The sequence below is a fragment of the Phyllostomus hastatus genome, unplaced genomic scaffold (genome assembly GCF_019186645.2).
Source record: "Phyllostomus hastatus isolate PE091 unplaced genomic scaffold, TTU_PhHast_1.1 phas_contig_150, whole genome shotgun sequence".
Lineage (NCBI taxonomy): Eukaryota > Metazoa > Chordata > Mammalia > Chiroptera > Phyllostomidae > Phyllostomus > Phyllostomus hastatus.
This window is the reverse complement of record NW_025333611.1, coordinates 3,696,878-3,720,912: the sequence shown is the minus strand read 5'-3', so window position 1 is coordinate 3,720,912 and position 24,035 is coordinate 3,696,878. Positions and strand designations below refer to the sequence as shown.

Below are 24,035 nucleotides of genomic sequence, written 5' to 3'. Positions count from 1 at the left end.
GCTCAGAGAACTCCCTGAGTACAGCAACAGCATAAAAAAGACCCAGGCAGAAAAGAAGTTTACATTAAGTGAAATAAAGAAAAATCTACAGGGAACCAACAGTGGAGGGGATGAAACTCAGTATCAAATCAATGATTTGGAACATAAGGAAGAAGAGAGCATTCAATTGGAACAGCAAGAAGAAAAAAGAATTTTAAAAAATAAGGATCATATAAGACGCCTCTGGGGCATCTCCAAACGTACCAACATCCTAACCATAGGGATGCCAGAAGGAGAAGAGGAAGAGCAAGAAATTGAAAACTTATTTGAAAAAACAATGAAAGAAAACTTCCTTAGTTTGATGAAGAAAATAGACACACAAGTCCAGGAAGCACAGAGAGTCCCAAACAAGTTGGACCCAAAGAGGACCACACCAAGACACATCATAGTTAAAATGCCAAAGGTTAAAGATAAAGTATCATAAAAGCAGCAAGAGAAAAGCATAGAGTCATCTACAAAGGAGTTCCTGTTGACTGTCAGCTGATTTCTCGAAAGAAACTTTGCAGGCTAGAAGGGACTGACAGGAAGTATCCAAAAAGTCATGAAAAGCAAGGACCTACAACCTAGATGACTCTGTCCAGCAAAGCTGTCATTTAGAATGGAAGGGCAGATAAAATGGAAGGGCTTCCCAGACAAGGTAAAACTAAAGGAGTCCATCATTGCCAAGCCATTATTATATGAAATGTTAAAGGGACTTATTGATGAAAAAGAAGAATGATACTATGAAAACATTAAAATGGCAACAAATTCACAGTGATCAACAACTGAATCTAGAAAATCAAACCAAGCCGTCACCCAGAACAGGAACAGAATCACAGATCACTCAGAGGGTTATCAGCTGGGAAGGGAAGGGGGAGAATGGGTGGTGGGGGGAGGTGCAGGGGTTAAGAAGCACAAATTGGCAGGTACAAAATAGGCAGGGGGAGGTTAAAAGTAGTACAGGAAATGTGAAGCCAAAGAACTTATGTGCACGACCCATGGACGTGAACTAAGGGGGGAAACTGCCGGAGGGAATGGGGGTACCAGGTGGAGGAGGGGCAGAGGAGGGGAAAATTGGGACAATTGTCATAGCAGAATCAATAAAGTATATTTTAAAAAATTAATTCAAAATGCATCAAGACCTAGAACGATAAAAAACTCTTAGAAGAAACTGTGGTGGGCAAGCAGTGGTCCTTCCTCCGGTCGGACCCCAGAAGCACAGGCAACGAAATAAGAAACAGATCAACGGAGGCTCCCTTAACCGCTGGAGGCTCGGGGAAGGGTCGGTCCCGAGCCACGTGGCGAGCGAGATGGTAGCACGGGGGTCGAGCAAGGCGCCTCCTACCTGGGGGGAGCGGGCAGCCCGTGTTCTGTGGGTGGGGAGTGACCGCCGCCCCAAGCACAAAGAGTCCAGGTAGCCGCCCCCATCACACTCGCTGACGCGGGGCGCGGACTCTATCACTACAGAGCTCTTGAACGACTTGAAGTCAGGAAAAGCCAACTCACAAACTGAAACGGAGCAGTCTGTACACCAACAGATGCCACCTTTCAGAAAGCCAGATTGAGCGGGTTCATGAGAGAGCACGCGACCCCACGGCCGAGCCGGGGACCGCGGAGGCCCACCCGCTGCAGCTAACTCGTCGTAAAGCACGGCCCACGCCCACGAGCTGGGGTTTCTGAGTCAGAGCCAGTGTGTAAATGGTGGTTTGTGTTTGCTGCAGTCTAGTTACGGTCGCGGTCACGCTCCTGTGTGTGCTAAAATGAAACACACTAAGAGAATCTTAGTTGCTAAAGCAAAAAGGGAATGGAACGAATGTTTTCTTAGCACCCTCTATGGGCCGACTCTGGTGAGAGCGTCAGGAGCCTCATGAAGAAACAGAAGCTCCTGAGTTTGCCTGAGCGCACACGCTAACAAGGGGCAGACAGGATTAAGCCAACCACCTTGGCGCTGACCTCTGGCTCAACCCGCCTAAACCTCGTGGGTGCCACAAGACGGGGTGAAAGCGGCCACTCCGAGTCCAGGTGTTCTCAGCAGAACGGGACGCTGGGTCCTGAAAGGCCGTCCAGAAATGTCCACATTCCATCAGTCGGGGTCTCTCTCCATCAGGAAAGCAGAGGTGAGTGTAGCAGGGAGGACTTGAGTGAAGGGGGTTGTAACACGGGTGTTAGAACCAAGTACCTTCCCCACCTTTGTTCAGGCCTCTGCTCCGGGGCCACCTCCCCAGGGAAGCCTTCCTTGAACACCCCTTTTGAGCTACCGCCCGGCGCCCCGTGCCTGCCCTGCTCTGCCCTCTTACCCAGCTCCCTTCACTCCGTTTTTCATTCCCTGAACTCCCGTGTTCGTCGGGGTATTGTCACGCCCCCCCCACCACGGGAGCGGGGTGGGGGGGGACTCAGCGCCGCTCACCTTGCCGGTGGGAGCCGCCGGGCAGATACTCAGCAAACGGATGTTGGGGTGGGGTGAACGGACGCGACCCAAAGAGGAAGCAGGGTTCAAGTTCTTCTCAGAAGAGGTCAAGAAACTTGAGCAGACAGAAATGTGCAGTATTTCTTTCTCCCTTGTTTCTGCCCTCTTGTGTTAAGATTAATTTGACTAATGAGCCAGTTCCTTAAACCCACAACGTTGTGAGTCGGCTTTCTGGGGGGAACCGAGGTGGTGTTTAGCCTCCGGGACCTATTTAAGCCAGAACTGCCTCCCACGGGCCAGCGGGCGCCGCTCTATTTTTAAACAAAGAGCCAATTCATGTGGCTCTTGCACATGCTTTGTCAGGGGGACACACGGTGTTCTCACTCCCCAAACAGGAATGCTGTCGGGATTGCGGGCTGCATATTTGAGGAGTGAAACCTGAGGCCTGTCCACCTGCTGACCACGGTCCAGCCCCACGAACGGGCCGGCGGCAGGTCAACCCTGCCGTGGACACCGGGCGCTAATGCTGCAAGCAGACCCCAATCGCTCTTCTAGCTGTGGGTGTCCATCGGGGGGTAACAGCAGCCCCCCGCCCAGCGCGCCAGAGGCCGCCAGAGCGGGCTGGGCCAGCCTGGTCCCAGAGGCTCGAGCAGGCACGCCGCGCTGCTTGAACACCCTGAGCTGGCCTGCGAAACACGGCGGAACGAAGATTCAGGGAACCCCGGTCTCGGAGATGCTGCGTTCACCAGCCGGGGCCCAGGGCCCACGGAGAGGCCTGGTGTCCGTCCGCGAGGAGGATCCAGAACAGGGGCTTACTGCGGACTCGCTGACGGGCAGCCGGACTCTGCCGCGTCCACCCTTTCTTTGTCCCCTGGGGACCCCACCACACTCCAAACCTTAGCTGGCTTAGCTCCGAGATGACTCAGTCGGACCCCCGGAGCTACAAGGAAGACCCATGTATGACCTCTGCCCAGTCTCACCTCTTAAAGCTGACCCCAAGTCTTTGGTGGGGAGACTGCTTTGTCTCTGGTCTCTTCGCTGGGCTGGCCTGATAAATAATCCCCTTCTTCTCTTCAGCTCCTTACCAGCAACTCCTCGGTGGGTAGATAGGTAGATACAGAGATAGATAGATAGATCCTATTGGTTCTGTTTTCCTATCGAACCGTCGTACAAGTCGTTAACCCCCCAGCGTTTCTGCGAGGACTAGAGAAGGTGCCTGTGGAGGCGACTCTGTGCCCAGCTCGCCATGGACCCTCCGTGACAGGTGCCGCCCGACCTCCCAGCCTCTGTGGGGCTCTGCGGAGCTGCTGAGAAAACGCGCACAGAATCAAACACGCCTGAGCGGACGGCGGCCCCTCGGCAGGTTGAATGGAGGACGACACGGCACTCCGTGGGGTTCGGAGCAGGCGTTCAGACGAGGAAGGACCCCTTCCCAGGGGTCTGCCCTGACCACGCTCCCTCCTCGCCCCTCTGCTCATGGGGTGCACCCCCCACCACGGTGCGCTGTGCTCACGGGCTGTGTCCATTGTCTGTCTCCCGTCCTCGAGCGGCCGCGGCACGAGGGCACGGGGTTACCTGTGTGCCCTTCGGTCCACACCTCCAGTGGTCGCTAATGTATAATTGGGGTGCAATAAGCATTGATCCAATAAAAGCATGAATGAGTGAAGACAGTGCAACCTGAGAAAATGTTTACGAAATGTAACTTTCAACGAAGAAAGCAAACCATAAAACACGCGCATCACGATGCTGATCACACACTGAGCAAACGAGTTCTGCATCCACCACATCGCGCATCGTGCCAGACGGTGGGGGTGGACAGTTGAGTAAGACAGAGTTTTTTGTTTTAAAGGATCCCCGGTCTAGAGAGAGAAGATGGGACTGTGAAACTGTGCTTAGATGCCGTGAGGGGAGCGCCCACAGAGAGCCGTGGGAGTTGCCGTGGGGGCCCTGAGGCTGGGACCCTAATAACAGCGGCTCTAAGTAACGGAGGCTCACTGAGGGCTAGGCGCCCTGCGCATCTCTGCGAGGGCATCACCTCGGCTCATTGTCCTAACAGTCCCGTGGGGCAGGTGGCAGCCTCGTGCCCGTGTCCCAGATGGAGAAGCCAAGGCCCAGAGGGGCACAGGAACTCATTCCTTCGGGGTCTCGTGGCCATTCAGGGTGGGGGTGGAAGGAATCAGAAGCCGGGGGATCTGCCTCCACAGCTGGCGTCCCTAACCCCGGGCCTCACGCGTCTGGGTCACACACACAGAGGGCTGCAACTCCAGCAGCAGATGAACGGAAGTTTGACGGGACAGAGAAGAAAAGAAATCACTGGGGGCAAACATACTAAAAACCTGGGAGGGAGGGTGCCAGGGGGAAACATGGAGTGTGTACCTGAACTTTTCTGAGCTTTTCAAATTTGTGTGACTATGTGTTTCTTTTACCATCATGCAGAACTTCGCTAATATAATCTGGAGTTTAGAGTTTCTGTTTCACTGTTGGTCTTAAAGAAAAACCCTGCTGGTTACTGAACTGCCTGTCCTGCGCGGAGGAGACCTTCGCCCTGGGGTAGAGTGAGCAAGCTCTTTCCTCGCCCCGCTGACTTCCACGATGCTCAGGAATGTCCCCGCCTTTGCTGGCGCGTGCTTTGTTTTATTTTTGCCGTGCCCTGAACGGTTCAAAGTCTGCACTAAAGTGCAAGGGTTTTGCAACCTTTGCCCACGCCAGCCTAGCAAGGACTCCCCAGCACTCGGCGTCCTTGTTAATAAAGCTGAAAAATACTATGTCAGCTTCCACGGAAGCTGTTTCTGAAAGTTGTTTATTTAAAACAATGGTAGAAACACAGGCAAATGCTTGTTTGTTTGTTTTTTCTTCCAAAAACCTCAGCTCATTTCTTCTGCCTCTTTTTCCTACTTCTTCAAATGTAGTAAGTAGCTTTCGGTACAAATGTCACCAACTCTGTCACAACCCCCCCCCCCCAATCAGGGATATAAATCCAACTCCCAAGAGCTTATGATTATTTTTTTTTTAAGTGTATGTGGGTAGATTTGTTGGCTCCCATAACTGGAAGCCCAGGAAGCAAAGCTAGCTTCAGGATTGGCTGAGCCCAGGGCCCGAAATTACGTCATCTGCATTCTATGTCCCTTGCATTTTTCAGCTTAGTTTCACTTCTGCAGGCTGGTTTGAATAAATAAATGAGTGGGTGAGGGAATGAACGGACGCTGACTCTGTGCAAGACCCTAGGAATAAAGAAATTTAAGGAAGGGGTAGTCCCTCGGGAAACTAAAGTGGAAAACACGACCCTAGCAGGAGGAGCAGAGCCCCACACCATCCTGAGGATGAACTTGGGGGACCGTGATGGAGGCAGGGGGGCCGGCAAGGGGCCAAAACCCAAAGCGCCGGCACCGGGATCTGGCGGGGCAGGAGGGGCGTGGGCCTGGAGACAGCTTAGTGACTCCGGAGGCGGGTCTGGGGTTTCCACGGGGCCGGCGCGCGCCGCCCCGCCCGACCTCCGGGCTCTGGGCGGGGACTGGGACGCGCTCCGGCGCGCTCCGGGCGGCAGCGGCGCGCTCTGCCTCGGTGGCGGGAGAAGCGCTTCCGGTGGTGAGTGAGGCTGCGCCAACCGGGTCCTGCGAGTGGCGCCGGCTGCGGCCTGAGCGGAGCGGTGAGTTGCGGGTGGTGGCGTGGCCACCGTGGGTGGGAAAAGCACAGGGGAGGCTGGCGGAGAGGCGCGGGCTGGGGCTGGGGCGCGGGCGCGGGCGCGGGCGCGGGCAGGGGCGTGCGCCCGCGTGCGGGCTGCCGGGACATCCCCCGGGCCGAGAGATTCCGAGTCCCCTCGCCGTGCCGGGCCGGGCCCCGCCCGGGCCAGAGCTCCCTGCATCTTGGGGACCTCTGCCATCAGCTGCCTGACAGCTCCCCACTCCAGCAGCCCGAGCTCCCCAGGAGCCCAGGAGCTCTCCGGATGGGAGGGGGCTCACCCACGCACGCCCGCAGCACGCCCCCTGCCACGCTGTCTCTGGCGACAGCGTGACGACACTCCCCGCGGGGAGGACACCCAAGATGGCTGCCGCGAGGACAGGGACCGCGCACACGACTGCCAGGCGACCAGGTGGCACCGACCCCCACGCCCCTCGTGCGCCTGGTTCTTGGCTGCCCCTGGCTCAGCGCGGGGCTCTGGGGGTCAGAGGGGGCCGCTGGCCTCTGCCCTAGAACTCGCAGTCCCGCAGGGAAGGGATGGGCTGTAGTCCGGGTCTGGGCGGACCCTGCCTTTCTCTGCCCTCCTTGATCCTTCCCTCCTGTCACAGGCCTGTAACCTTACCAGAGTGACAGTAACCACATCACCTACTAAGTGGGTGCCGGTGACTTAGGTCCCTTTGGTGTTACATCCTTCCATCCCTGTGAGATACTGGCTTGCTTTCCGCATCCGATGAGCAAGCTGGGCTCAGAGAGGTTGAGTGATCTGCCCGAGGTCACACAGCCCGCCCTCTCCCCGGGCGTCAGCGCGCACGCTGCTTCCCCAGAGACGCCTCCCCGTGGCAGGGCTGTCTGACAGTGCCCCCTCGGGCACCGTCCCTGGTAGACGGACCCGTGTTCTCCCTTTAACATGTCTGTCCGCCGTCGGAAGGAACCTCATTGTTTCCTGGCTCGCTTTACTCTCTCCTTGCGATCAGGGCGCATGGGCCTCTGCCCCCCTCCCTGCCCTCCGCACCCACGGTGGCCGCCCCACGGACACCCTGGGTGAGTGTTCCGTGAGTGCCCGAATGAGAACGCCACGCTCTGCCGCGCTCTGAGTGACTTCACCGCTCTGCCCTGCCCGCCGCCGCCTCTGAGCCCGCGGGGCGTCGGGCCGGGAATTCCCTCAAAAGTCCTAATCTCTCTTCTGCCTCGCCTCCTAGAGCTGTGACTCGGGGCCCTCGAGTTTCCCTTCCTTTGTCCGCCCCCAGTTCACTGAGCTCCTTCCGTGTCCCGGGCGTCGTCCTAGGCGGAAGGGGGCGCGCAGGTCACTAAGGGGGCTTTGCGGCTGTCACGGAGCCGGGCTCAGACTTGGCATAGAAGACGGAGAAGGTGAGAGGCAGCTCAGTGGGAGGATGAGTGGGGGCTCCCCCGAGAAGTGCCGGGGCCTCCAGCAGGCCCTTCCTCCCCCCACCCTGGGGCGGCAGGGGTCCGGCTCGCGGGGCTGACGGTGTGTGGGGAGGCGGCCGGTCAGCTCCAGTGTGCCCCTGCTCTAGGCAGGCCGTCGGGGGTCAGGGGGAGTGTGCAGGCTGTCCGGCCCCCTGGGCCTTCAGGGCAGGGACCTTCCCAGCAGTGCTGGCTGTCATTCACCCTCCACACTCGGTTCCAGTTCTCTGAAACCCTGTGGGGACAGGCGTGGAAAGGTGCCACTGGGGAGGGAACATCCCTGTGTGTCTGCCCTTCCTGCGGAGAGGGCTGGGAGCACGGCCACAGCAGCAGGACTTAGGGCACAGCCACCTCCTCTGCTCTCTGGCGGCCTTAGCACGGCTGGACGGTGGCCCTACGCCCGTCCCTGCGGGCAGTGCTTACGCACGCCCAGTCGGGGAGCAGCCATAGGTGTGGCCTTGCGCTTGAGGTTAAAGGTAAAAAACATCACTAGCAGTAAGTCATTAAAAAAAAAATACTGACCGTGCACGTTAGCCTAGAAAGTGAGAAATGAAGTTAGAATACGTTAACAAACCCACACTGGATTATCAGTTCAGAGCTATTCAATTTTTAGTTAACTGCTATTGTAAAATGTTTTCATGACAGCACGTAATCTGCAAGTTGACTCTTCGATGTGGGTGAAACACTCAACCGCACATGTCCAGATATCACAGACTGGCAGTATTTTATCACTGTTTCAGCCTCGCGCCACCACCTCAAGCAGAAACCAACAGAATTTTATTTATTTATTCATTCATTCATTCATTTATGTATTTATTTATTTTTAGAGAGAGGGGAAGGGGAGGAGAGAGAGGGAAACATCAATGTGTGGCTGTCTCTCATGCGCCCCCTACTGGGGACCTGGCCCACAACGCAGGCCTGTGCCCTGACTGGGAATCGAACTGGCGACCCTTTGCTTCGCAGGCCCCTGCTCAGTCCACTGAGCCACAGGGCAATAGAATTTTTTTTCAATGAAGAAGAACTTCACCCATCCTAAGATACTGCTGAAGACACCCAACCCCAAAACTGACCTGAAGGACTGGAGGACGCACAGGGTTGTTGGCTGGGTGTCTCACCGTTAATAAAAGAGGGGTCTCTGCGTGGCGGGGCGGGAGCGGGGGCGGGAGGGCGGTGGGGGGAGACAGGCGGCAGGCAGCAATTGTGCGCATCTCCCCCATTCGAGGTGGCGACCCCCCCTCCCCCGACAGGCCCGCCCCGGAGCAGAGGAGCGGGTGCTGCAGAGGGCGAGCCGCTGCTGGGTGGCAGTGCCCTTCGCGAGGACACGGTTGGTGCCCGGGGTCCGCCTTCTGCTCTCTGATTGGACCTCCTGCGTGGCTGTGCCCACGGGAAGGAGTGCTGTGTGCGCGGGTGACCGGCTGAAAGCCGGACGAAGCGGGACATCTGCTGCTCCCTGCGTGGGCCTGACTGTCCTGGCAGACGCAGGGCCCCCCGCCCTCCGCGGGGCGGGGGTGCGGCAGGAGGTCTGACCGGGCAGCCGCTCACTCCCGGGCTTGTCAGCTGGGGCTTGGGGTCTCCGAGGAACTACAAAAAGTGGGGGTGGGAGGGATTTTCTGAAAAGGCTGAAGCAAGGAGGTAGTGGTCTGATAGCACAGGGCAAGCCCAGGGCCCGGTACACAAGGGGCACCGAGTCCTGTCCCCCCACAGCAACCGAGCCAGGGCCCCCCCCACTCCTGCCCGGCCCTGCCTGGACAGACCGGGGCAGCCGGACCCTCCTTGGCTCTCTCGGGCGGCACTTGTTTTAGCCAAGTTCCCAAGTTAAGGCCTTCTTCCTCCTTGTCAACCTTTAGCCAGGGTTAAAGGGCTTTGCCACTAAGTCCCTGATGAAGCACATTCTCTGCTTATTTTCCGTGAAGTTCTGGAAAATTCTTGTTTTCCGACAGTGAAGCGGTTTCCCGGCATGTGGCGCCAGACGTCAGAAGTAAAGTTCATCTTAGGGAAAGGTTCCTCTGCTCACGTGTGTCTGGTGATCTCTTCCACGTGCTGGGGCAGCAAAGCCCCATCCCGTTCCTGCCCCCAGCCCACCCCCAGCTGCTGCCCGTCTGGGCTGGACTCCAGCCACGGCGGTCGCCAGCTTCACTCCTGGGGCCCCAGCCTGTTGGTGGAGGCCTCGCCCTTGCCCGAGAGGTGCAGTTAGTCGGGGCCGTGGGGCCCTGGTGCGCATCTCAGCGTGCGGGCCCTGCCGGCCCTGGGAGGCGGCGCTGACCTCTGCCTCGCAGACGAGAAAATGAGACTCGGAGGTGGGAGGTGACTCACCCGGTGACACACCTGGACAGGAAGGGACGGAGCAGGACTCCTGTCTGGAATGCTGTGGTCGAAGTCCAGCTGTGACCCCGTGGGCTGTTGGGGTGGGCCCTCGGGGCCCGGGCCACAGGGCAGGACCCTCCTCAGCAGGAGCCGGCTCGGCAGGACAGGCCCAGCAGGGCCCGAGAGTGGCCCTGGGGTCCCCTACATGAGTACGTTGCCCCCCCAAGAGGGTAAGAATCTTCCCTTCACTGGCAGGGCTTCTGGTTATTATTTACTTATAATTTTTACACTCTTTCAAACATAGTGTTTCCCAAGTAATCGTAGGACACCAATGGTGTACTTCTTAAAATCCAGGCCCCTAGGCCCCACCACGCTCTTGCATCGGGGTTTCCGGGGAGACGCTGGTCTGTCACAGCCGCCTCTCCGGGGAGCGGGGACTCTGCAGCCGCACAACTGAGGTCCGCGCTTTGGCACGAACCCTGACCACAGCACGTTCGCTGACCGCCCTGGTACCCGCACTGGTAGGGGCGTTAGATGGGAAAATGTAAGACAAGCTCTTAAGCCAGGGGGTTACTTGGGACCAGGGGATATTATTAGGCGACACCCTAACCTGGCTGACGAAGATACACAGACCTGGAGCCCCAGGATAACGTCTCCACGGAGACGGTCGCGGTGGAGCTGGGGTTTGAACTCAGATATGCCGCCTCCACACCACATACCCCTTCCCTCCCTGCTCACCCCCGCCCGGGGATTCCAAGTGAGAGGACAGTGAGGGAGGGGCTGCTCGGAGCCAGGAACCCCCCCACCCCGCTCGGCTAACCGACTGGTTCTGTAGACTCATTCAGAGACTAAATAGGTCACCGCTGACCCACTGGGGCTGCCTGCCCGCCAGCCGTGAAGGCTGGGGTGTGGGGGGAGAGGTCCCGGCCGAGCAGTTGGGGGTGGGGGCGCCCTTGCATGGCTGCGCGATGCCTGTGTGATCCCTGCCCCGGGAGGGAGGCAGGCAGGCCTCCCAGGGCAGCTCCTGAAGGCTGGGAGACACGTTTAGAAGTTCCTTGGAAAGAGTCCCGGCTCCATGGCCAATGCGGCTGTTCAGTGACGCCCCGATGCGGAGTGAGAGACCTTCCACTTCTCCTTTCACCGGGACAGTGCAGGCCGCTGTGGGCTATCAGTTCCCTGATCCCACTGCTGTTGTGTCTCGGGGGACAGGGGGGAGGGGGAGAGACCCGGGAGTGGAGGGCACGCAACGTTTATCCACTAAGTTCACCACCCTTGGGGTTCGTGAGGCCCCAGGACAATGACAACAATAGCGTCAGAGATCACTGATCACACAGCACCCACCACAACAAATACAATAATAGTGAGAGAGCCTGAACTATCGCGAGAATGGCCGAACTGGGACACAGAGACTGAGCAACTGCTGTCGGAAACTCGGGGCCCATCGACTTGCTCCGGGCAGGGCTGCCACTGGCGTTCGATTCGTAAACACGCACCATCTGAAGGCGCAGTAGAACGAGGTGTGTCTGTGCTTCCACACCCGGGAGCCTCCTTCCTTGCCACGGGCAGGTCCCTCTGTCTCTGGTCCGGGATCTTGCAGCCGCCTTCCCTCCTCGGCACCCCCACTCCGTCGTTTCCTGGGATCGTGGAAACCGAACCTGCCGAAAGTCAGAACTCTGCCCAGACCGTGCGTAAAGCATAACGTTTTTGCCACTGACGCCCAGCAGTTACTGAACCAGCCGGTAACCGACCGCTCAGTAAATGCCCCTGCGGAGGCTCGCCCCTGAGTCCCCCGAGGCTGTGCATGCGGCCCACCTCGCGTCTCTCTTGCCCGGCCTCTCCTGACCTCTGACGCCGTCTCTGCGCTTCCGCCCCTCCATCGGGGCCTGCGGTGAACACGGCGCGGAGGATGCGCTCCCTCCCCTCGGGGGTCTGTCTCCCGGCTCGCTCGGTGGTGCCCTTCACTTGCTTCAGGTGTTACAAAGCTAGTGAACTTGTGTGCACGTTCTTGGACACATTCTCTGGTGCCCTGTGCGCCTGTCCCTGGTGGGTGTGGCGTCGTTCTCGAAGAAGAGGTGCGATCTTCGACCAATTCCAACCTTCGTTCGGGGAGGGGAGGCAGCGGGTCGGGGGCCAGTCCAGCACCGGCACCGTAGGCATCGTAGGCCTGGGCTGGCTGCTTCCCCGTAACCGGACCAGCCCTCAGGGAAGCCACGCCCACGGCCCCTCCCGCCGCGCCGGGGACCTCGCGCCCTCCCAGGGCGGCGGCGGCGGCAGCCCCCCCTGCTGGCAGAAATAATAACGGAGAGAGACGAGAAAGCAGCAGTAGCTTGATGTTGAATATTTCACCCAGAAAAGGGGTTTCAAACACGAGACCGTGTTAGGGTGGATATTACATTTCTTTAACTTGTTCTGTCTCTAGTTTCTCTAGAGGAGTTTTAGGTTGCCAAAAGGAAGGAAGGATATAGTACCGTGGACTCATAAAAAGACATGCGTGGGAAATTATTGCAGTTTGGCTGAGATTTATGGACAAAGTGGGTGTAGATCGTGTTTCTGCCACCCATAGTGAAACTACCCGGGGGAGCAGGAATGCGCGTGCGTCCTCGCGGGGAGGTCGGTCGGTGTGACGCGGAAGGCCGTCCCCGCACGCCGACACCGTGCGTCTCACCTGGACCTGTCTGTCTCTCGTGCCCGCCCTCGCCCAGGACCATGTCGGGGGAACTGCCGCCAAACATCAACATCCGGGAGCCCCGATGGGACCAGAGCACGTTCGTGGGGCGAGCCAGCCACTTCTTCACTGTGACGGACCCCCGGAACATCCTGCTCACCGACGAGCAGCTGGAGGGCGCCAGGAAGACCGTGCACGACTACGGGTGAGGCCGGGGAGGGCGCTTTCGGCTGCGTGTACTGGCGGAGCATTGAGTTAGCCTATGGTCTTTAACCTTCACCTCGCCAGCTCACACTTTGGTTTCTCACAATGGAATCCTTTCTCTCTCTTTCTCTCTCTCTCTCTCACACACACACAGACAAAATAGGAAGGTGTGTTTTATCCCCCATTGCTGGCCCTTAACACAGATGTCCAGGGGTCACGGTACCCTGAAAATAAGACAGCCCCCCCTCCAACTCATCGGTACCCATCTGTGAGGCCCCTTGCCACGGCACCCTGCCCCTTCTCATGCGCCACCTGCGTCCACAGCCACCCCAAGCACCTCTCCAGGCCCAGGTGGAGACAGCACCGTCCAAAAGGCAAACTGGCAAGAGTTAGGGCAGGCTGGTAGGTTCGGAGATAAATAACGAGCCTTTCTGACCTAGGTTTTCACGCTGTCGACACAAAACTGAATTCGTATTCCCGATCACCACAGCGTTTGTCGAGCTGGTTAAAAACATTTTAGGGTTTGCAACGTTCAAAATATGTGTTTAAATATGTCACTGAAAACAAAGAGTATTTCTAAGTTGCCTGCTTCCCTATTATAAAAGGTCTGTTTCAGTTTTCCCAAATTGTAGAAAATTTGAGACCTGTGGGTCTGAAATGTTCGTTTTCAGCGTTCACTACCCTTTGTGTTATGAAAACGCCACCGACTCTGTGCGGTGCGTTTGCGGCTCCCCCCGGCACCGCCGCTGTGGACACCAAGGCCGTCCAGCTGCCCGTGTCCGCGCCGCTGGCGAGGCGCTGGAGGCGAGTAGCTGTTGCGTGTCGCGTGTCGCCGCTCCCCTAGACGAGGAGTCATTCCCCCGGGCCTCACGGAGAATGAGCTGTGGAGAGCGAAGTACGTCTACGACTCGGCTTTCCACCCCGACACCGGGGAGAAGATGGTCCTGATAGGACGGATGTCGGCGCAGGTCCCCATGAACATGACCATCACGGGCTGTATGATGACGTTTTACAGGTGAGCCGTGGGAAGGGGACCAGGAGCTTCGGGCGGAGCTTTGTGGGTAAATAATGTCCTTGGGGTCGGTGAGATCTCACGCGGAGTCCCAGTCTGTGCGGGTGCAGCGCTAGGGGTCTGTTGGACCTGCTCCCCCCGCTGCAGTTTTCTCTCTGTTGTTCAAAAGGAGCTTGAACTTTTGCCCCTAAAACTTAGACCCAAAGGGAGTGAGGTGGACAGAGGAGATAAAAAAGAGCGTCCACACAGATTCCCGTCTGACGCGGCCACCGACCAGCAGTGACCGCGGAATGCTGCGGATGGCTTGTCGAAACACGAGAAAAACATACACAGAGACAGCCAGGTCCTGTGGGGAAGTAGGGACGGGACGGCCACTCTCTCAGTGGGGAGTGCCTCGGCCACCCTCCCTAGGGGAGAGCGCCCCATTCTCCCACCGGAGAGGCTTTTACTGGGTTCGTTTACACAGGAATCCAGGTAAAGCTCATCACTCATTGCTGAGAAGTAAGGACCAAACAATAGGTAACAAGGAAGTCTGAGGGCCTATTTTGAGTCAGGGTCAAAGAGCTATAAAAAACTTTAAGGAACAAACTTACTTCTTGCTTGGACCCTTATCATTCAACTGAGAGCATTCTAAACAAAGCAGGTTTCACAGGATTTTACATATTCTTTCTTAGGCCTGATTACCTGGGGAACTCACCCTTTACAGCACAGGGCTGCACCACCCTCTGTCATTGTCTCAGGCTTAGGTGGAGCAAGGGAACTGAGGCAGCCAAGAGATAAGGAGATTTTCTCGCAGACAGTGAGGACTCAGGCTGTGTCAAAGCCGAGGGGTGAGGATCCATCACCCGCTTTTGCTGTAGCCCCCAAAGTCCTTCCTTGGGGGCCTCCCACATGACCGTGCCTGTCTTAGGTCGTACCCCCGCTTGGGGAATCTTAGCCGTCATTGGCTAACCGACCAAGCACTGGGGGCCAGGCAGGGTGAAGTGAAAGGAGCAGAAGCCGCGCTCCTGCCAGGGAGATACGCTTTTGTCTCCTTGCTGGCTCACGGTCCAAGGTCGTTCCCTCAGCCTTAGCCTTGGCGGGGGTTACAGCTCCTGATACCAGGCAGGGCGGTTCCCAACACCCGTCTTCACCCGTTCCTGTGATACTGCAGGTGTGTGTGGGCAGCGGTGCCCACGGAGACGGTTGGGCTGCCCATGCAGTTAGGGGGGAGGGGGATGCCTCACCTGCCAGTGGCCTCCTTTTCTCCCACTGAAAAGGACCTGGCGTGTACTGAGTGCCTGCCCTGTGGCGGGCTCCCCACAGTGGAAGGCACAGTGTGAGGAGGGCACTCCATCCTCACCGAGGCCCTCTGGGCTGGGCGCCGCCCGCATCTGATGAGTGAGGAGACAGGGAGGGTGGAGACCTGCCCGGCCACCAGGCCCTAAGGCTCCGCCCCAGCGTCCTCCCGTCCCCAGTGCCCTCCCCTCCGGTCACCTGGGTCCGGTCACCTGGGATCGCGTTCTCCGTCCTGCACAGCGGCTGGGCCCGCAGGCGGGGGCGGCAGCGTGACGGCTCACCCTGTTTCAGGACCACGCCGGCGGTGCTGTTCTGGCAGTGGGTCAACCAGTCCTTCAACGCCGTGGTGAACTACACCAACAGGAGTGGGGACGCGCCCCTCACTGTCAAGTAAGGCTCCGGTTTACCTGTCCTTCTGCCCCCTCCCCTGCTCGTTAGACGGCGTGGTGACGCGCTCCTGTCCGAACCAGTGGCTTACAGACCGTCCTTCTCAGCAGCGGTCCCCTCCCTCCCTCTCTGTCAAGATGACTCGTGTCCAGACTGACTTCTCGGGCGTCACTCGCGCTGTTAGTGGCGCCGGTAGGAGGATGGGTCTCCCACCCGCTCGGGCTCACGTCCCCACAGAACACGCGGCAGCAGCAGCTCGGGGGGGGAGGGGCTGTCAAGAGCGACACACGTCCCACCGCCATCCGCCCTGTGTGTGTGGCCGGCGGCTGGCGTCGGAAGCAGCGGCGACCACAGTGTGCTCTTGGCAAAGGTCAAGGGCACCTGCATTTGTGCCCGATGTGTCTTACGCGCCGGCCGCCGAGGGAGCCGAAGGGGGTGGGTTTGGCCTTTCGCCCCCCTGAGAAACACCGCAGACAGGCCTCCGCCAAGACCTCTAGCTTCGCGTGTCCAGCACAGCCGTGTTCTGCCCCGTCACGTTACGCTGCTTTTCGTAGTCAGCCGCCTTCTGCTGTCGTCGCCGTCGCAAAGGACGCGGGCTCCACCGCCCGCAGGGTCTGTCGCACCCGACGTGCACCCAGCCCTTGAACTGAAACGCGTTTCTACGTGGGAGGGGATCGCTTGGGCCCGCTGCGCTGCGGGGATGAGACGCTTTGAGCTTTTATGCACTAAGTTATCACGTGAAGGAGAACGGCGTTGCGTTTTTACTTCCGGGGCGACGTGAATATCTTGAAGAGTTTGTTTCTAATGTAAACGAGCGTGCCACGGCGTGCAGGCCGGGGTGCGTGCTCCCCCTGCGTGGCCTCCCGCACGCACACACACACACGGCCCCTCCCGCCCCCGCCCCCCTGGCCTGTTCCGCGCGTGCCCGTGTGTGGGGCTACGATCGGCGCCGCGGGAGGGCCCCGCTGTTGATGGGGGTCTGCCTGCCTGTTCTCCGGACCCTCCGCCGGCTGAGTGACGGTGCCACTGCTCTGGGGACTCTCCGCTCCCGCCCACGGCCTCTCGCGTCCCCCCGTCAGTTTAAAGCAAGGCCCCTGCCGCATGCCCTTGTGCGTTCACCTGTGTTCACCTGTTGCCCTTCTTTTCAGTGAACTGGGGACGGCCTACGTGTCTGCGACGACGGGCGCCGTGGTGACCGCTCTGGGACTCAACGCGCTGACCAAGGTGCCCGGGGGCTCCCTTCCCACGGGGAAGCTTTGCCGTGGGCTCTCCCTGCCTCGGTCCGGGTCACTCTGCTACGTCTCAGAGCACTGCGCGTCCTGGGGCTTCCTCGCTGTCACTCTCTTTGACTTTAGTGACGGCTCCCAGTAAGCTTGGGGAGGGGCGTCACCCGTAGCCAAGACCCTGCTCTGGGCGTGACCCTGTGGCCAGGCCTGAGTCAGGTGCCAGGTGCTCCCCAGGCCCAACGGCCCACCAGGGGCTGTGTGTGGGCAGCGGGCCCCCGGCCGCACCTCTGAGGACAGGGACGAGCCCACACCCGACCTTGGGGTGTGGACGCTGGGGCTCAGGGCCCCTCCCCAGCAGCCACGTGAAGCTGCCGCTGTGCCCTAGACGGCTCCGCCGGAGGTACAGAAACGCCGCTAGGAAACCGGCTGTGGAGTCCTCTCGGCCTGAGTCTCTCTCTGCACAGGCGGGGCTCTGCAGGCTCCGCAGCTTCCGAGAAGCAGTCGCTGTGGCCATTCGGGGGACGCGGGGGCGGCCAGGTAATGCGATTGGGACGCTCTCTTCCGCAGCACGTGTCGCCGCTCATAGGACGCTTCGTGCCCTTCGCCGCTGTGGCCGCCGCCAACTGCATCAACATCCCGCTCATGAGGCAAAGGTGGGTCTCGCCCCCCCCCCCCCGCCCCGGCCAAGGGCTGTGCCTGGCGGCAGCAATAGGACTTGCATAAGGATTGGCTTTGCTGAAAGTTTCAAAAACAATTGTAACATTTACAGATAAAACAGTGAGGTTGGAGATTTGCGTCAAAATCAGCTGGAACCGGGGGTGAGGAGGGACCCACTGATGAGATGCACGTAGCCGCTGAGTTGCTCGTGACCGGAGCAGGCCGCGGGCAGGAGGCGGGAGCACCCTCTCCAGTTCTGTAACAATAGCAAGTTTAGGAGAATCTCCCGCACACGGAGGGTTTGCTGTGCCGGGTCCAGGCAAAGAAGATTCTCACGCAGGAAGTTTTTTTTTTTCTCTGAGATAGGTCCTTCTCCCCACCATCCCCGGAATTTTCATTTGGAGTTTAAAATACTATTGATCGACACTTTTGGGAGTATTTTTTAAAAGATTAATTAATTAATTTATTTATTTATTTTTAGAGAGGGAAGGGAGGGAGAAAGAGAGAGAGAGAGAAACATCAATGTGCGGTTGCTGGGGGTCATGGCCTGCAACCCAAGCATGTACCCTGGCTGGGAATCGAACCTGCGACACTTTGGTTCGCAGCCCGCGCTCAATCCACTGAGCTACGCCAGCCAGGGCTGGGAGTATTTTTTTAGAGCTGGCAACAATTAAAGGAGGAGGTCGAGAAAAAGCACTTTGGAATGGACAGCGAGAAACAGGGTAACGACAGGAGCTGCCAGGGAAGCCTAAGGAACTGTTGATGTGTCGCTGGTTCGTCGCAAGTGCCCCCGGTGCCATCTGCTAGTGCCAGCTCCCGGGTCACTGTCGGTTCACTTGGGTCTTCCTCTCTTTTGGAAACTTGCTCCAAGTTGGACATGAGCCTGAAAATCACCCTTACGCTTGTGTTAGCATAGTCCCCCTTGGAGTCCTATTTTAATTAAAATTGCTACCCCCCTTTTCTTTTTATTTTTAACAAAGTTCCTGTGTTATTTCACCTCTGTGCCTGTCCCGTGAGGATTAAACCTGTGCACAGGGTGTGAAAAGAGACTTGTCCGTGCCCAAAGGGACGCTCGAGGGGGTGACCGGGTTACGTGGGGGCCTGACCTCTCCAGCCGCCCCGGGAGGGCATCTGTGGACATGCTGGGGCGTGTGCTTTGTTCTCCAGGGAACTCAAGGTCGGCATTCCCGTCACGGATGAACAGGGCGCCCGCCTGGGCGAGTCGGCGCACGCGGCGAAACAAGCCATCACTCAGGTGGTCGTCTCCAGGATCCTCATGGCGGCCCCCGGCATGGGTTAGTGCGGCCGCCGTCCCCTCGCTCGTTCAACAACACGGGCTGAGCATGCATGCATGCGTGCGTCAGGGCACCAAAGACATCACCCCCTTGGTGGATGGGCTCCTTTGCCAGTTTAAAATGAAAAAAACAACCAAAACGAACAGGAACCGAGGCTCAGAGAGGGGAGGTAACTTTTCCAGGATCACCCAGCTGGCAGGTGGCCTGCGGGACTCAAGGGGCGGGTCTTCATTCTCTTCGCCACCGGGTTGGCCCCGCCCCCCGCCTCCCACCTGCCTGCTGGGGGCTGCCCCTTTGTCTCTGCCCCTTTGTCTTATTAGTACCGGAGGCAAATGTCCCTGATCCTGGTGCTGCTCATAATTAAAGTTACATGCAGAATGTAACTTTAGATTATAGAGCTTTCTGGGTGGGAGGGAGCATTACACTCTTTCAAAAACCTAGACAGTGAGAACAGTAGATTCCCCCCGCCCCAATCCTGAAGTGTGTTAAATAATCACTCGGCCGGTGTGAAGACAGCCTGACAGCGGTGTAAGCCTTTCGTCGAACTGTTGGGGAGGGGCGGGCAAGCGGGACGTGGATGGGGAACGAGGGTCTCACGGCCCGTCTCTCCCTGCAGCCATCCCTCCGTTCATCATGAACGTCTTGGAGAAGAAAGCCTTCCTGAAGGTAAGCCCTGGCTGCCCGTGTCATCGTCTGGGCCTGTTCCGTCCCTTGCCGGGCTTCGCGCCCACGGGACGCTCCCCGCGCACGTCACAGGCGAAGAGGCCCGTGGCACTTGGGTGCTTCCATAAGGAGAAAAAAGGTGTTTCCAGGAACGTTTGCCCTCTGGTCTCGGGCACTGCAGAAAGCTCGCCTAAGTGAGACCGGCTGCCCACACCTCTCGGGAGTTCAGGACGCCGTCACGCACCTCCCCTCGGCTCGGGAGCGATGGCGAGAGGGTGCGGGTTTGGTGCCCACGGGTCGCTGTCCTCACTCTCAGAAATGAAGGGGATGATTTGGGGGTGGCTCCGTGGAGCAGTGGATTTAGTGCCCCGGTTCACTTTTCTTGGGAGGCCCTGTCTAATCGTTTGTTACTCTCCCGGCTGCCTCCGCTCACGGCCTGAAAGCGTTACAGGATGAAACTGCAGCCAAGGAGTCGTGGCACGTTCTCCTTTTCGTAGCTTCCGTGACGTGACTCAACGCGGGGGTTTAGGCTTGGCCTTTGTTCCCCCGTCCCGACAACAAGCGGGGGGGACTCGGGGACGGGGGGACGGTTTGGCTGGTGCCGTCAGACCCGCCGGGAGGGGTGGGTCGGCCCCTTGACAGGGAGCAGGTGTGCCGGGGTGAACTGTTGGGGGTCCTGGGAACAGAACTGTGAGCACAACATCACAGGGACACGGCACAGCTTTGAGGCAAGGACGCAGTTCACAGACCAAACGCCCCCTCAATGAGGCCGGTGGCTGGGGGAATTCCGAGTGCCCACCAGGCGTGTCCATCGGCCTGTGTGCTCCCGACGGGCCCCACGTGGGAAAGGAAGGCAGACACTTCAGAACACTTCGTTCGTTCACACTTTCGACACAATTGCATTCTTAGAAAAGTACTCTGAGAAGTTATGCAACGAAAAAACCGCGCTGGTGAGCACGCGTTGGACTGATGTATCTAGTCTTAGGTGCTGACGGGAGATGGGCAACAAAGTATCCAAGGGGCTCCCCAGCGACCCTGTGCTCCCGTCCCTGGGAGAAATCCACAGACCCCTGGCACCAGCCCCAGGACGCTGCGCCCTCGGAAGCCCTCTGACGCCCTGGGCCAGAAGTCGGGGTGGGTGTGCAGGGTGGGGTGCTGCGGAAGGTGTCGGAGCGGGGGTGACATCCAGGCTGTTTCACGGGCTCCGCCAGAACCTTCCAGGGCCCTTGCCGTTACCGAGAGAGAGAGCCTTTCGCTTGTGCGTGTCCCGTGGGATCACAGGCAGCCGCTCCCCGAGCCCCGGGTCAGCCCAGGGTGCTGCAGACGAGAGTCCCCCTGGAAGGGAGCTGGCCGCTGCCCCGGGGTCTCGCGTGGGCCCAAGTTCATCCTCCTGTGACATCCCCTTCTATATTCAGCCTGCCCCCCCGTCGCCGAGGCTGTGACCGGCCCCGATGTCACACGTGTGGGAAGGGTGGGGACGAGGATGCAGCATGTCCTCACGGAAACCCTTCCTCGGACGGTGCCAGCTGCCCAGGATCCAGCGTCTCCTTCTCTTGCCTCCTCTCGATGACATCTGTCTCCTCTCAATGACATTTCTCCCTCTCTAGTCCACGCCTCTCTCCCCTCACGCTGCCCACCTGCGTGACGTCCTCTGTCACCGGAGGAGTCTTCGGGGACCAGGGTACGCCTTGCACCCGGGCATCCTGGGATGGCGACCCTCTCACGGCCTGCGCTGACCCCTGACTAACTTGGCTGATGTCCTGACCACCATTTAACAGCTTCCTCGCGGCGCGGCTGCTCCCGAGGCCTTGGTCACGGGGCCTCACCCCTCACCGCGCTTTGCAGTGTGGGCTTGGGCGCCGCTCCTTTTGAAAACTAAAACTCTAACAGCCCGTGTTCTCCGAAAGACCCACCCACTCACTCACTCGCTCGCTCCCATTTTTAAAAAGTGGCCGGCAGAGACGGTGCGTGCCCGCCGCACGCACCGTCAGCTAAAACCAAGGAAGGAAAGACGTAGGGGGTGGGGGAGGGAGGTCTGGGGGGGGCTTCTGCTCCATCCCGGGCGTTGTCCTGGGCGCTTCGTGAACACCATCTGACGTGTCTGCACCCACGTGCTTTGGGGAAGCCGTCGTGACCCTTGGCTTTGCAGGCGGGACGCCGGAGCTCAGAGCGTTGGGCCCTGCCTGCGCTCTCCCCACAGACGGGCGCGAACTGTCAGGGCGGACGTCCGGGACCAGGCTGCACGGCCTCCCTGCCAGAAGCGAAATTGTAACTAAACAGTAGCGGCTTCTCCGCCGCCTCCCGCAGGCAGCCAAGCACCATTCGGGTTACTTGTGCAAGGCACACCAATGAGCAGCCCCTGGTCCTCTGCACGTGCGTGCGTTTGCGGACAGATCGGGGGCGGGCGGGGCGGGGGGAGCACAGGAAGTCGGGACCCGCACGCTGGTTGCAGTGGTTCCCCTGACCCCACTAACCGCATCCCGCCCAGGTCTGGTGATGTGGAGGGCTCCTTCCCGTTCATGGGCAGAAGGAATGGTCCCTAAGAGCCCATGCAAAAAGTATTCAGAACAGTTTATTTCCCCACACAGAGGTTCCCGTGGATGAGTGCACCCATTCAGGTCGGACTGGTTGGCTTCTGGTGAGTCGGGGTCCTTCGATATCGTTACTTTTGTTTTTTAGAGATAAATGCGCAGCACACAAAAGGGGAGGGGGTGTGGGGGTAACACGGGACCTGGTTTGGAAAATGAGACCGCCCCAGAACACCTGGACTTAGGGCCCCCAAAATTAGCTAGACATAAACTGTCTTTAAGGAAACCTACAACATTTGGGCTGTTTGCATGATTCTTTTTTAAAAGTCCAGTTTTCTCTTTGGCGTTTTTTTTTAATTATTTTGGCAGTTCTTGGTATAATAAAATGATACAAGCAAAACATATTTTTGTGAGGTGATATAGGGCTCCAGAGCGAGAAAGGGGATTGTTGGAAAAGTGAACTGGAAACTAAGTGTTCTTCTGATTTTTTTTTTTTAAGTTTGGTGTTCGCTACGCCTCTGTGCTGTGCTCTCTTTCCTCAGAAAAGGTACGTATTTTTATTCTTGGGAACCATCACGAGTTTTAATCCGAAAACCCAGTTGAAGACACAGGGGCTGTCGATCCATTTCGCTGGTGGCAACGTCAAGGCCCGAGCAGATGAGGGAAGCCAGGGACTCTCAGCAGGAGCCGCTGGAGGTGGAAATCAAACGCACCTGTTTCATTTCAAAGCTCTCCTTACCCGGCCCTGCCTACCTGCTTCTGCTCTGTTTGAAAGCACATTTCATCTTGTAAGACAGGGTAACCCTGGTGCAAACTTGCTTTCATAAACCTTTAAACACGCCCGCCACCAGCCAATCTGTCGGCACGGGTGTCGGTGACCCAGCTCTCCCGGGACTTGCACCCCACCCCCAGGACGGCCGTTACGCCCGCCAGCTCCGGTGGCCGGTCTGCTTCCTGCCCTTCTTCCCACTTGGTTTTTTGCCTTAAAAGCCTCACTGTGCGCTCCCATCCCAAGCTGCCCTTGCGTCCTTTTGATGTGGCAACTGGATCGATGGGCATTAAGTCAGCTCCGCACAAATCTGGGTCTTGAGCCGCCCCCCGACCTCGCTTCCAGGCACAGAGCAGCGGGGTGCTGCTGCTGCTGCTCTGGTTCTGGGTGAGGGTTGCCAGGCTGCTGCCTTGTGATGCCCGTCCCCCCCATGCCCTCCCCCCTCCCCCCCGGGCCAACAGGCCCCGAGCACAGGGCCTGCGACGCTCCGGGCTCTCAGGGCAGGTTTCAGACGAGGCGCTCTGCTCTAGAACAAACTCAATCAGGTCCCTCCGCCTGACAGAGAACGCCACCTTCCTCCTGCGCGGCCCCCTCTGTGGCCCTGCCATGCTCACACAAGGAGTGATTACCGTCTTTGTGCCGTGTGCGGGCCACGACCCCCGTGGGGACAGCAGGGCCTTCCCGCCCCCGCCTCTGCCCACGTGACCGCTGCCCTTCCTCCCGTCCCCCAGTTCCATGCCTGTGACGAGCCTGGAGGCCGAGCTGCAGGCCAGGATCCGAGAGACTCACCCCGAGTTACGACGCGTGTACTTCAACAAGGGGCTGTGAAGTGGGGAGCGACGCCCCCACCCACCCCCGCCAGCCTCGGACCGCGTGCGTGCGTGCGTGCGTGCGGCCTCGGGGAGGAAGTCGTGCCCCGCCTCGGCCCCCACAGTCACGCGCGCACCTCCTGAGCCCCGCGTCAGCCCCCGGAGGCGGGCCGGCGCGGACAGCCCCGCGCCTGGGGCGGCCGGGCGCCCCACACCTGCTGGCCCTCGGAGTCGCGGGGTGGGTGAGAGAGGGGGCCTTCCTGTGGCTTCTGTGGTGACTGTCTCCTCAAAGTCGACATCCCAGCCCTCACCTCGATTTTCCGAAAGTGCTGCTGTGCACAGAGCAGGTGTTCAGAACACGCTCGGGACATCGATTGTTAGTCAGTGAAAAGGGAGTCCAGGTAACAGCGTGAATTTTTACCGCCCTTTTGTTTTAAATCAGGGCCGTTCAGGTGGTGATTTGGGGAACTACGGAAGCTCTGCCCTAAACAATAAAAAATGACTCGTAAATATCAGGGCGGTTTTCCTCCGGCTGGGGCGGTGGGCGACCCGGAGTGCATGGTGAGTTCTGGGGGTCTGGAGGGTAAAACCTCTTCACGTACGTCCCGAAGGTCCTGGGGACGGATAAGCGTGGCGAGCCGTCCCCGCTGTCATCCGTCGTGTGTGGTCGTTGCCGGTGGATTTCTTTGATTTTGAATGTATCCTGTTTTACA

General features: G+C 58.8%; 1 protein-coding gene and 1 long non-coding RNA gene across 2 annotated transcripts; both read left to right on the top strand.

The window, feature by feature from the left end:
* The first annotated feature begins 1,925 nt into the window (after window positions 1–1,925).
* LOC123806774 lies at window positions 1,926–4,091 on the top strand. The gene is made up of 2 exons (XR_006783530.1): window positions 1,926–2,135; window positions 2,821–4,091. It is a non-coding gene; the product is annotated as an uncharacterized LOC123806774 (long non-coding RNA).
* Window positions 4,092–5,914: 1,823 nt separating this feature from the next.
* On the top strand, window positions 5,915–23,832 carry SFXN1 (sideroflexin 1). Its single transcript, XM_045820057.1, has 11 exons — window positions 5,915–6,071; window positions 12,532–12,699; window positions 13,543–13,713; window positions 15,280–15,378; window positions 16,524–16,599; window positions 17,169–17,254; window positions 18,426–18,553; window positions 19,170–19,219; window positions 21,805–21,854; window positions 22,244–22,291; window positions 23,245–23,832. Exons 2-11 carry the CDS (start codon window positions 12,536–12,538, stop codon window positions 23,339–23,341), a joined length of 969 nt encoding a protein of 322 aa, XP_045676013.1. The 5' UTR covers window positions 5,915–6,071; window positions 12,532–12,535; the 3' UTR covers window positions 23,342–23,832.
* The last annotated feature ends 203 nt before the right edge of the window (window positions 23,833–24,035 follow it).